The sequence below is a fragment of the Rhodamnia argentea genome, chromosome 2 (genome assembly GCF_020921035.1).
Source record: "Rhodamnia argentea isolate NSW1041297 chromosome 2, ASM2092103v1, whole genome shotgun sequence".
NCBI classification, from domain to species: domain Eukaryota; kingdom Viridiplantae; phylum Streptophyta; class Magnoliopsida; order Myrtales; family Myrtaceae; genus Rhodamnia; species Rhodamnia argentea.
In genome coordinates this window covers 26,408,138-26,420,800 of record NC_063151.1, presented here as the reverse complement: position 1 = coordinate 26,420,800, position 12,663 = coordinate 26,408,138, and the positions used below count along the sequence as shown (strand labels likewise).

The following is a 12,663-nucleotide window of genomic DNA, read 5'->3' as shown; positions in this document are numbered from 1 at the left end:
ATGCTAATATGAAAATGTTTAGGACCAAATTGATCAAATTGAAAGATTTATGATCGAATTGATACTAATGCTATGAGTTTGTGACTTTTTGAATGCTTTTTCCCATGTTATTTATAAGGCGGTCATGTTATTTTTTCCATAATCTCCGTTAAAATTGGTAGCGGCTAATCGAATTCATAAGCATCAACTTTTTAATAAGGACTTTTGTTTCACACAATTTCACTACCAAGGCATCTTGAAAGTGAATCGTGTTTCATGAATATGATATCATCCATCTAGTGTGATAGCTTCATCGGCCATGAAAATGCAGAGGTTTAGGGCCAAAAAAATCGAGGAAGAAGTATGTTCTTGAATCATGGCATCATGCATAAAAGAGAGAGAGAGAGAGAGAGAGAGAGAGATCTCATGGGTCTTTGTCAATGGCGGCTTTTGCAATTTTGGACCATTATCGCCTAAAAAGGAAGAAGAACTCACTTATTTGCCGTCATTTGGCGCCAACGTTAAACGAAAAGGAGCCATTAAGACGAACTTGTTGGAATTCATGCATGTTGAGAACGTGTGGTGATGAGGATTTTTAATTCGAAAAGTAGCATTACATAATTAGTGCCTTGGGATGCACCTAAATATCCGTTTATTTTAAGGGAAAACCCGAGAGTAACAAAAGATTCACATTCCATGTAGCCGAAGGAACGTAAGGTATAATAGAACTGGCAAGGACATTTCGAGACATCGTGTTATAGATAGAATTGTCGAATCAATCGGGGTCCGCAGTTGAAGTATGTCCTCGAGATGCATCCGTCGAGACTATAATTATCGTGGAAAAAATTTTACAGTACAAAGAAATTACCAAAGAAGTCACAAACATATTACACTTGTGTCAATTCAGTCTTCAATCTTTCAATTTAACCCATTTAGTGCGAAACATTTTGACGATTCGCCAATGCAATCCTTCCGGTCGAAATCGCTAATGTGAACGCCGGTCATCCCGTGTAGTACAGCTAACGATGCCATGGATAATTTTTTATATTTTTCTTTTCCTTTTTCTATTCTAACTAAGCTTAAGAAAGGACAAGATCAAGTGTAAAAGACAAGGATCGTGACCATCACCTAGATCTGGCGAAGGCCATGAAGCCCTCGCCCTCTACTAGCTAGGGCTTCGCGACCCTCACCTAGGGGCTGGCCAAGGATGCATATCCTCACTTGTGGTCGGCTGGACTTGGTAACGACATGAAAGAAAGAAAAATAAAAAAAAAATACATACCATTTTTTAAAATGTTAAAAACTCATAAAAACTGTCAACGTCAACGCCGACCATCCTATGCGGCATTGTCGAAGTCTATGTCATCGATTTTCGGCCAAGATTAATCGGAAAGAGTAAATTGGTAAATCATCAAAAGGTTTAAAATTAAATTGGCCAAATTGAAAGATTCGACACTAAAGTGGCGCAAATACAATATATTGAGGACTTTTCTGCTAATTTTCTCTAAGAGTAATGATCGGGCTTTATCAGCTACTCTCCTTTCTTTGAAAGCCGGTGGGGTCGTAAGAAAGTCCAAGCACACTTCAATACGGATACATTAACGACCATAGCGATCTCAGACGCCTCCATTTGCCAAGATGTGCATCATTGTACATGTGAAAAGCATACTACTTCATTTCATTTCATTTAGTCTCTCTCTTTGTTAGTGGGGGGAAATGAACGAAAGCATGCCATTAAAGAAAATGAACTTTTGGCATACTAAGCTTTTGCTTTTCCCACCCTCCCCCACTATATGAATGCAACCCCTCTTTTAACTTCTTAGGCTTTTTGGTTCCTTTTCTTGAGACTTTATCTTAAGTTAGTGGGAGCACCTGGTTTTCTCCGGAGTTCCAAGGTCTTTGAATTGATGATTGATTGGACAGTGCTTTTCTTAGCTAGACTCGGAGCTAAAGAACAATCTCTGAGCTTGTGTATCTTCATTTTCCTTAGTCGCAGCCGACAGATAGTGACTTTCCTTTGAATTTTGAACCCATTTTCGTTGTAACCCTAGGTTTGTTTTCCAGTCATTTTACCTGCATCATATGTAAGTTATTGGAAGTACATATATATAACTCTATTATAGGATAATGTAAATAAGCGTCCTCTCGTTACACTGGTTAAACACCCATGTAAATTTTTTTTTTTGGGGTTTCCAATGCAACCGTCTCTCTCATCGTAAGAGTAATTAGGATATTGACAATTATTGTATTATTGAGACGCATGTTATTGACAAGACATTTGAATAATTACTTTTCTTCGAAAAATGAATCAGTTAGACCTTTTGTGCTCGAAATAAAACTAATTTTTTAAAATTAGATCTAAATAACGAAACACAGACCGATATTCATGCATATAAATTTCTAACATCTCTCCAAAAAAAAAAAAAGTTCTGACATCTTGGCTTTGATTAATGGGCTGGTGCTATATCCGGATTTAGTACTTGTTAGTTGTTGTTGTTGTTGTTTTTTTTTTTTTTTTTTTGAGTTTTGGGGTGGGTGGGGGAGGAACAGATACTGGCCAAATAGTCTTTCTCGAGAGAAATCAGGATTAGGGAGATGATGATAAGCTTAAGTAGCAAGTAATTAATATATTGTATTATTAGCGTGAAAATCATGGAAGGAAGGCCAATGATTGATATGTAATCCGGCATGGTCCGCTATTTTAAGAGGGAATGAATTGAAAATTGGAAAACACATGCACACGTTGCATGCAGAGAAATCAGAACCTTTGATTCTGTCGTTTCATTGCGTGGGGCCCAAATTTGGATGTCCACATCAATCGAGACGGACTATATTTGTGGTTTATTTAGCAATAAAAAATTGGAAGTGTTAATAACTCGAGATTAATTTCGATGTTTATGTTTAAAAAGCACTAGCTAAAAATCAAGTCGATCAATTGCTCGCACAATAAGGCAGGAGTGCTAAAATGTCGGAAAAAAAAACCTTTTATTCTCAAATAAGATAGAATCGTAAGTGCTTTTAAAATACGACATTCTTATTTACCTCGATCCGAAAGTGTCGTGGCTTTCGATACATCGAGTCATTTTGGATTTAATAGCAAAAATTTAAGATAATTCGTATCGCACATCCCAATAACTTGTACAAACTCCTCTATCCGAAAGTATCGTGACTTTCGATACATCGAGTCATTTTGGATTTAATAGCAGAAATTTAAGATAATTCGTGCAGTGCATCCCGATAACTTGTAAGAATTTCGCGCGCTCTGGGGGGCTTTTTTTCCGTATAAAAACACGCGAAATTAGCTGATAATGCGCCGACTTTTGGGATAATTTCGGTGATTATGTAACGTCGCTTGCCATGTCTGTGCACGAAACGAATTATTGGCCGTAAAAAAATGAAACCGTTGTTGTCCGTAACCAAAGGGAGAGGAAGATCACGAAACCCGCCCTCGGGCATTCCACGTGAAGCATGTCCAGAAAAGCCAAAGCCGAGTTCAAAAAGCGACATATGTCCCGCAAATTTCACTAATGTCTTTTCCCCTTCACCTAACATTTCACCTAAAATTTTGGCTTTGAGCCCCTTTATTTACGCATCGCTAATCTTTGCATCGTGACTTGGAAAAAAAAAGTTGGGAACCCTAGCCCCTTATTGTGTGTTGCCAATAATCGCTCCGTATGTCTAGGAATCAGCTTGATTTTTGAGGTTTTATTCGATTTAATACGAGGAATTAAAAGCGACGGCATGAAGAAAAAAACGCACGTAAGGTTTTACTTGATCCGAACGATAAGGGAACATAAAACCAGCTCAACCCTAGATTTATTAGCTAACTCCATACGTTTAGGGATTGGGCTCGATCCCGTTTAATTTCACGCTGCTAGGTCACCCGATTGCTTAATTTGTCCATCTACATCGAACGGATCGAGGTTGTTATTTGACCTCTCGAGCCACTAAACTTTCTTATTCTGATTCAGATATTTCAGGTCGTGGCGCAATTTCCTCTCTTATAAATATATAAAAAAAATGTGGGTTTTATTAACATAATAGTTTTTAAGTAACTGTGAGAGTAACAATATATTGTGGGTCACATAACACTTTGTAATCACTGATTTTTTTATTTATTTGTGACTCATAATATGTTCTTAATCACCATGTGGATTTAAATAAAAAAAATCTTACGATTAATTAAGTACAGTCACATAGTTATATTTCCATGAGAATCTTCTCTAGCATGATTGATTAATCACGAGCCACCGTCGGAACATGATTGCAGGAGAACAATGACATTTGGCTTAATGCCGTGCAAGGAAAAAGAAAAATTTGGCAGTTCTAGCATTAAGGTGGTTTAAGGCCCTCGTCTTTTCCTTCTCCGATAAGATAAAAATGACTTAATCAAGTCGTACATGTTCTAATCATTTGCAGCTAATCTCTTCTTGATTGCTTTTTTTTTCAAAAGTAATATGAATTGGTCTCGCAGAGAGTACGTGTTGTTGTATGCACCATGTACGAAAGAACTCCCCCTGAGAGATGCCACGAGAGAAAATCTCGATTGGTATATAAATTTTCTCGACCTACATGCTATTTTTTTTTATTACTATTTACATTGTATCATTGTCGATGTCGATAAATTTTTTAATGCCTCTCTCTACCAATTATTTGAAAGTGACCTTTGTTGCAATCTAGGTTTGCCAGCGAGCTTTAGGGAGAGAGATGACAATCATCATAGAAGCATAGGTGTACGCTCAATTAATTACTTATTTATCAAGAATCTGTACGATCACGTTAGGTCTTAAAAAGGAAAAATCTCATTTGATTCTTGAACTATCGTTAGTTCGATGATTTGGTCCACCCCACCACTCGTAAAATGAGAAACATAGCATCATACGTTTCGTAGAAAACGAACCCATCATGCAAGTTTTCAATTAATTGGAAAACATTGTTATAATTGGCATTTTCTTCCACACCGTAAAATTTGCAAATTCGCCGGCTAAGCGAGGTTTTCGTTTTTTTGGGTAAAACCTCTCTTGGTATAATTTGAATGATGAAGGGGTAGGAAGGAACAATCAGCACCAACTACCCCTTTCGGGCATCACCGTGAGGATCCCATGTCGGAATTTTTAGTTTGAGTCATGACTAGTCAGCACCACTCGCGATCCAAAAGTCCGAGATTAGCGAGCCTTGTAACCTCATTAAGGTGCTAGCAACCAAGAAGCATCTCCATACAACGAAAGCCGCAATTACACAACGACGGACGAGCTGCTAAAAAGTTCTCCCCCAATTTGCTCGGTAAATAAAAACGTTACTCATATTGCACCGCGGTTACACAGCGCCGCACGAGCTGTTAAAAATTTCTCCCCCAATTTACTCGATCGAAGGTATCGGACTTCTAATGCGCGGTCTCAACAAGTTCCCTCCTCGGAAGACATTTCTTTTTTAATCAAAACACTCCAATCCATTGCAATTATTATTGCTGGGGCCGTGAGTGGTCAGATCAAAATTTTAGCAAAAGCAACTCGTTGACAACCTAAAAGCGAGAGGAGGAAGTTTCCCATAAACCAGCTCCAACCTTGGAAGTCGTGAAATAATTAAATAAACCAAAGTAAAGAGAAAGGAAAAAAGAAAAAGCAGGGTGGGCAAACAAAAAATAAAAGAAAATAAAATTATAAAGCTCAGTCGTATTTTGCAGAAGGTGCCAGCTATCAGATTCACTTTTTTCACGTAGTGGAACAGCATTAGGACATGTTAGTGGGAACAAAAAAATGTGGGGTTTCAAAAAGTTCGATTTCTCCTAGAGAAGTAGAATCGCGGGTTGGTGCTTTTTTTTTTATTTTCAGGAGGGCCAATGGGAGTATGTACAAAACCATATGCTCCCAAAGGGTTCATGGCCTACCTAACTCGAGTTAATTTTCACGTGATGAACTTTACATGTGTAGGCCGGATTTGATATTTTCTTGATCTCGTCCCGATAGACTAGAACAATAACTAAATTAGGGTCATGTTTTCGTTCGATCTTGGTGGAAGATCACCTGTATTTTCGATTAAAATTCGCGTACGGGCGATGTCCGTGTTCGTAACGCGTAAATCCAAAGTTTTCTCGAAGAAAGGGACGGATGAAATATAGATCGTTGAATCGTATGGAGCTTAGATCTATGCTGGGGAGCTCGATACTCACAGGGGAGCTTTGAGGGCCTTGACGAAGTGGAGGCGAATTCCACCAATTCTGATGACGGTGTTATTAGCTTATCATCTTTAGGACGACATTACTAATCTACCCTCGCGAAAAGACTAATCACATCTATTGAGCTCGATAAGAGATTTTTGCAGTTAATCATGGAAAAAAAATCAACGATCTTGATCCTTCAATAGATGCCACCGTTCCTTTAATATCGTTGAGAATATGCTCAACGTTCTAGGACAAGGCCTTTGAATTCTTTTGAATATACACTACTTGTTTCCACAAGCTTCTTAACAAACAAAGAGGAAGAAAAATTAGTAGGCAGGACACAGATGTTCATGCAAGTTAAATCTCTCGATATTGTTCTTATCAACGACAAGAACATCGTCTTCGTCGAAGAGAGTTTTCGGGCACGCCCCCCACAAACATTAACTAGAATCAACTGCACAGAATATTTAAAAAAAAAAAAGCGAATAATTACTCGACAAAGTTTCTATGCATGGGCATGGTTATTTCAACCGTCCATTCCCTCTTCCTGCCTCAGCTTCTTGTAGAACTGCTGTATGAACTCCGCCGCCTCCTTGTCCACGCGGGGGTCCTCCTCCCCCTCATCCTCCTTCAACGGGAAGGGGGAGTCCGTGATCCTCAGCGGCCGCACCAGCGGGGTCCGGCCGAACCCCGGCAGCATGGGCGACGCCTCCACCGCGTCCCTCTGGCTGCTCAGCATCTCCATTATCGCCTTGTCGAAGTTGAACGCGCCCACGACGGCGTCGGCGTCGTCGTCCTGGGTCGGGGGCGGGTGAACGCACATGAAGAGGTTGTGGAGGTGGTGGTTCAGCTGGTTGCACTTGCGCTTGTGGGCGTGGAGGCTGGGGAGGTGGAAAGGGAAGGCGGGGCTGTTGCTGCAGCTGAACTCGTACTCGAGCGACCCCGCTGCCGAGGACGAGGAGGACGAGGAGCGACTGTCGTGGGAGCGGCGGCCGGACGCGGCGGGGTGGTGGTGGTTGTGGGAGAACATGAGGTTGCCGATGGCCTTGCCGGCGATCTTGCCGCGCTTCATCATCATGTGGAGATCCGCCATGATCCTCCTCTTGGACATCCCTTTCCTCATCATGTAGAACACCCCGCGTACTATGTTCCATATCTTCTTAGACGTCATGGGCAGATTATGTTCCATGTCTTTCTTGAGAGAGAGAGAGAGAGAGAGAGACAGAGAGATATGAAGGAAGCTTTCGTTTGGAGAGAGAGAGAGAGAGAGATGAAGGAAGCTTTCGTTTGGGGAAGATGTGTAAGAGTGGGGGAGAGGGAGGGGGGTATATAAAGAGGGCGAAGACGCAAAGCTAAAGTTGCGTGGGCAACTCTTTTCGGTAAATTAAAGTTAGTTAGGTGTTACCTCGAAATGGTTGTGGGTGCCTAGATATTTTATTTCATCAGCCAAGTTAAGCCTCGATTTATTCGGCGGAAAAAAAATGAATAATTTAAAAAAAATATATATATTTTTTATAAAAATGATGATTTATATCTTTTACAAAAATGAATGAATGGAAAATATTTTCACCCATCACGAAAATCTTTGGGCACAAATTATTGGGTGAAAATGAAAATATTCTCCATCGATTAATTATCTTAAGCGATAAAGGCAATTACTTTTAGAAAAAAGGGAAAAAATCACCAAAAACCCCGAACTATGTCAATCGTGGACATATTTATCCCAAACTTTTTTATGACACCAAAAATCTCAAACTTTTACTCATGTGACACATTTACCCTAAAATTTTTCTTGTGACATCGAAAACCCTAAATTTATACCAGTGTGATTTATTTACCTCAAAATATTTTTTTGTGACATCAAAAATCTTAAACTTATATCCATGTGACACATTTACCTCAAAATTTGGGATAAATGTGTCACATGCCTATAAGTTTGGAGTTTTTAGTGTTACAATAAGAAGTTTGGGGTAAATGTGTCACACGAGTACAAGTTTTGGGTAAATGTGTCACATGCATATAAGTTTAGGATTTTTTGTGTCACAAAGAAAAGTTTTGGGTAAATGTGTCACAAAGAACATAGTTTAGGATTTTTGGTGGCTTTTTCCCTAGAAAAAATTATTCATTTTTGTGAAATAAACGAAGTTTTGGATGACTTTTACGGATTAAAAATTAATGTGCTCAATAATTAGAAGGGGGTGGGGAAGATCAGATATTTTGAAACCAAAACGGCCGTGCTTGGAATGGCAAGTATCCTGGGAGTACGAGAGAGGCTCTCTCCTTAACCACGAAGGAACAGCGCGGGGGCGATGTCGGCAAACGGACCTAATTGTGCCTTTCTTTTGTTTTTTGCTTGGGGCTGGTCTGGTCTCTCTCTCCCTCTCCCCTTGCATTTTCCCCTTTTTTCGTGCCATGGACTGGAATATTCGTGCCGTATGAAAATAAACCCAACCAAAAAAAAAAAAAAAATTCTGACCGTTGACTAAAAAAGTGAAAATGCCCGTACGACGGGGCCCGCCTTGACGCCACGCGTCGTACGTTGAATGGTCCGGGCCGCATGGTGGCGTGGTGGGGCCGGTCGGGGCCAATGCTTTCCTTCTAAACGCATGTGGAAGGTAAGGAAGTGCTAGGGGGCTAATAAATATCCCAGGGGGGGCGCGTAGAGTTTATTCAGTGGTCGAGGTACCAGTGCGTTTTGGGAAATGAGTCACGTGACGTAGAATTCGTTCCTTCATGTATGCGCATTTGACTGGCGTTCTGCTTAGTCCATAAGGTTAATGCAGGATATTCCATGGGATCGAAGGATCCCTATATTATTATTATTATTATTAATTTTTTTTAATGCGATTCCTTGTTATAAAAAAAAAAAAAAATTGCCTACATTTTTGTGGATGACATTGTGGATCAATTGCTCTCGTTGTCGATACGCCTTTTATGAAATTAGGAAAATGTAAATTCGTTAGCTAAAAGAATAACTTATACACGTGTAAGACAAGAGCGATGCTAAGGGCAGGGAAAATTACCCCCCCCCCCAAAAAAAAAGTACCACATCGATTATAATTTATGCCACTTCGGTTATAAAACTTTCTTTTATCATTTGAATACTAAAACCTTTTGCATCCGTGCCAATTGAACCTAGACCATCGCGAGCAATGGCTGCCCTAACCCAGTGGCTGGCGTGCTCCGGCCACAGTGGAAAGAAAACGAAGAATGAAAAAAATAAAAAAAATAATCATCAAGATTTGCTCATGTTTGCGTTGGCAAGGCCACGTCGTCGTCGGCCGATTAAATGGACCGAATTGGTACAAATGCAAAAGGTTTATGACCCAAATGATAAATAAATAAAAAAAGATTTAGGATGGAATTGGAACAATTGTAATAAGTTTATGATTTTTTTTATAATTTTCCAGCTAAGCGTATGAAGAAGTTCCACTGAGACTTGTATATTGAGTGATTAGCATGATTAGATCTTATGTAGAAACAAGTGGGACCAAGTCCGATGAGATCGTCTCTCCCTACCTATGCTTCCGTCCGTGTCTCATTGAACTGTTAACCTATGTGAATAAGATTTGTTTATTCCTCTATAGCCTCAATTTGTTTTGCGGAACATTTCTATAAAAAATTTTTTTGGAAAGTCCTTTCTGGAAAAATAATAAAATTTTCTAGCGTTTAGTTAAGATCTGCAAATGAATCGAAAAATACTTTTTATCGTTTGGTAAGGAAAATAATTTTCCTAAATAGCTATTTACTATTCAAATGCTAGTGACTTGTGTATGGGTTGCCAAGGAAGTCGGCACAGGTACCGTGGTCCGAAGCCCATATCTCGACTTCTAGGCACGAGCACGTACACTAGTCTTGGGTCCACAAAAATCAAGCTCGAGAACTCGGTGCCTATGCTCGGCTCCCTAGCGCTCGGCCCCGAGTCCATTGAGGCCGGGCCTAAACCCCAATGCTTAAGACCAAGACCAAGACCCCGACGCCCCGAAACCCATTCCCCCGTGCCTATGCACAGGTCCATCGAGGTCAGGCCCGTGACCTTGGCGGCCAGGCCCAAGCCCATCAAGGCTGAGCTTGATATTGACAGACTAGGGCGTGGGCGCAGGGGACCTGTGCACGGGCACGAGTGTGCTGGGCGTGGTCTCGATTGACCTAGGCTCAAATGTCGGGGCCTTGGGCATGAGTGTTGGGTCCTAGGTCAAGCCTTGATGGACTCGAGCACGGGCTCGAAGGACCTGGGCTCGGTGTTCCAGGCAAGGGCACCGGTGTCCTAGGCTCGGCCACAATGGAATTCCAAATCGGTTCATACATTTTCAAAAGTGCAGCAGTAAATGAACGAAAGATCGTGAATATTTAAGTTTTGTACTCAACGAACAATCATTCTTAATATGTTCAGATTAGTGTTATAGACTGACTTTCACTCCCTTTTGATATTGGTGAAAAGTAAAGTCTGACGAGACCTTTGCGCCATAATTCTACTCCTGTTTGTTTGGATTTAAACGAAAGTTCTCGCCACAACTAATCATATTATTCGAGTTTCAGAAAATTATGAAAAAATTAATATTTGTGAATTTATGTGTCAACAATTAATTGCGATGGAATTTCTGTCTTTTTTTTTAAGTGAAATTTCTGTACCTGATCCAAATTAACAAAAACTCCAAACGTTTCGTTCGGTCAGAATTGACGCGGTAACTCACGTCCTCAATTCCTTTTAACATTCGACAGGAAAAACATGCTTGAAGGACTCAATTGTATAGATTAAAGTGAAGGGACCTCATTGAATATTTTAGAAAAGTAAGGGACTGCCAACACTTTGATCCATGAAATTCCGATTCGATGAAGTTCACCACCAATCGTGAGAGAGAGAGAGAGAGAGAGAGATTCTTAATTAACGGTACATTAATATTCTTAATTGGAAAGGGTGAATAACCAGATACACAACCAGCTCCTAATCAAACCAAGAGGGCTAATCCAAAATAAAGATCGAAATCTGTTCCACTTATCCTAGATGGGGAAAAAAAAGGCACATCTGCAACCTTAAAGCCCCATCAAAGATCTGCCCTAATTTTGACTCGTCGAAGGTTGATAACTCAACAAGGACAACAACCTAAAGAGAAAAAAAACCTTCACTTGGAAGGTAAACAACAAAAGGCTCGTCCATCAAGTTGTCATATTAAGTAGGGTTCAATCCGATACACAAGGACTGAACCTGTTAGCTTAAACGCAAAACCCTAATAAAATGGTGCACATGGTTGATGAAATATGAAACCATGTACACCGAAAATCCAAATCTGTGTGGCTAGACAGCGGTTCTTCTTCCTCGGAAATGAATTCAGTTGGCAAGATTAAGGTCATTCAAGTCCTTGGTGATGGCGGGAATGCAGCTTGAGCTCCTCGCGATCGTGCCGACTCTCTTGTGTCCTTCCCCGTCTCTAGGGCTTAGAGACTTAGTCCTCGCGGTGCTCTTCTTCAAGATCTCCCTCATGGCGCTGGCCTGGAACAACGCGGGGTGCGCCCGGATCTTCTTGAACTTGGCGCACGCGCTCATGTGCGTGGCCAGCGCCTCGTCCCTCCTCCCGCCATTCTTCTCCACCTCCTCCTTCACTGCCTCGGCGCACAGCCCGCATATCCACCTCCCCGAGAACCTCTTGCGCACCCGCTCGATGTACTCTGGGGTGCACTCCTCGCTCATGCCGCAGCACTCGCACTTGGCATCCTCGACCTCTGATATCAGCGGGAGGGGGGCGGCCACCTCCTCTTTCATCAGCTCGAACATCATGTCTGACTTGGTCCGGTGGAGGTTGTCGGTCGACAGCCTTGATGGCTTGGAGAAGGCGCCCAATGCCTTGCCGACAGACTTGGAGTAAGAGCTGACGATAGCCTCTCCATGTGGTGCCATGAGGGTCTAAGAATTTGGTGTGACGAGTTCGAGATTTTTTCCAAGGTTGTGCCAAAACCGATCGAGATGAACGAGGGAGAAGGAACTAACCACGAAGAGGAAAGGGAGTGCAATTGACGGCTAGAAGATCATGTCAAGGTGGGGAGACCCAAGTGCAGTATCCACATATATATAATGATAGAGAGGCCTCTCTCCTAACATGAACCTGTGTGTTTGTGTGTGCGAGAATCGTTTTAGATGTTGTATGGACCGTGATGAGTCTCGTGTCAGCTATCAACGATGCAGGAATCGCCGTGAACTGGCTAGATTTTTCAGGAAAGAAGCGGCCGAGAAAGAGCAAGCTGCTCCAACTTTAGTTTCAAAGTGTTATCATCAACGAGAGAACCGATGCATTTATTTCCAAGAGAACACTAGCTAACTGTTTTTTTATCTTTCTCTCTCTTTTTTTGGCTGATGGTGGTGATGACGAAGACTGTGTGTTAACGTGAGCGTGAGCTGCACATTGCATAGGCCAGGTATCTTTTCATGATCTTCTCTCCTTTTCCTGCTCTTGTTCTTCTCTTTTCTGTTGCTTTTGTTTGGAGGGAAGCGAGAAAGAGAGAGAGATCGGGGAAGAAAGAAGTATAAG

General features: G+C 41.3%; 2 protein-coding genes across 2 annotated transcripts; both read right to left on the bottom strand.

Moving 5' to 3' along the window:
• Positions 1-6,404: 6,404 nt before the first annotated feature.
• On the bottom strand, positions 6,405-11,007 carry LOC115737401. The gene is made up of 2 exons (XM_030669510.2): positions 10,990-11,007; positions 6,405-7,361 (listed from the first exon to the last, which is right to left on the bottom strand). Exon 2 carries the CDS (start codon positions 7,326-7,328, stop codon positions 6,666-6,668), a length of 663 nt encoding a protein of 220 aa, XP_030525370.1. The 5' UTR covers positions 7,329-7,361; positions 10,990-11,007; the 3' UTR covers positions 6,405-6,665.
• Positions 11,008-11,058: 51 nt separating this feature from the next.
• LOC115737457 lies at positions 11,059-12,391 on the bottom strand. Its single transcript, XM_030669574.2, has one exon. The coding sequence runs from the start codon at positions 12,033-12,035 to the stop codon at positions 11,469-11,471; it is 567 nt and encodes a 188-aa protein (XP_030525434.1). The 5' UTR covers positions 12,036-12,391; the 3' UTR covers positions 11,059-11,468.
• Positions 12,392-12,663: the final 272 nt, after the last annotated feature.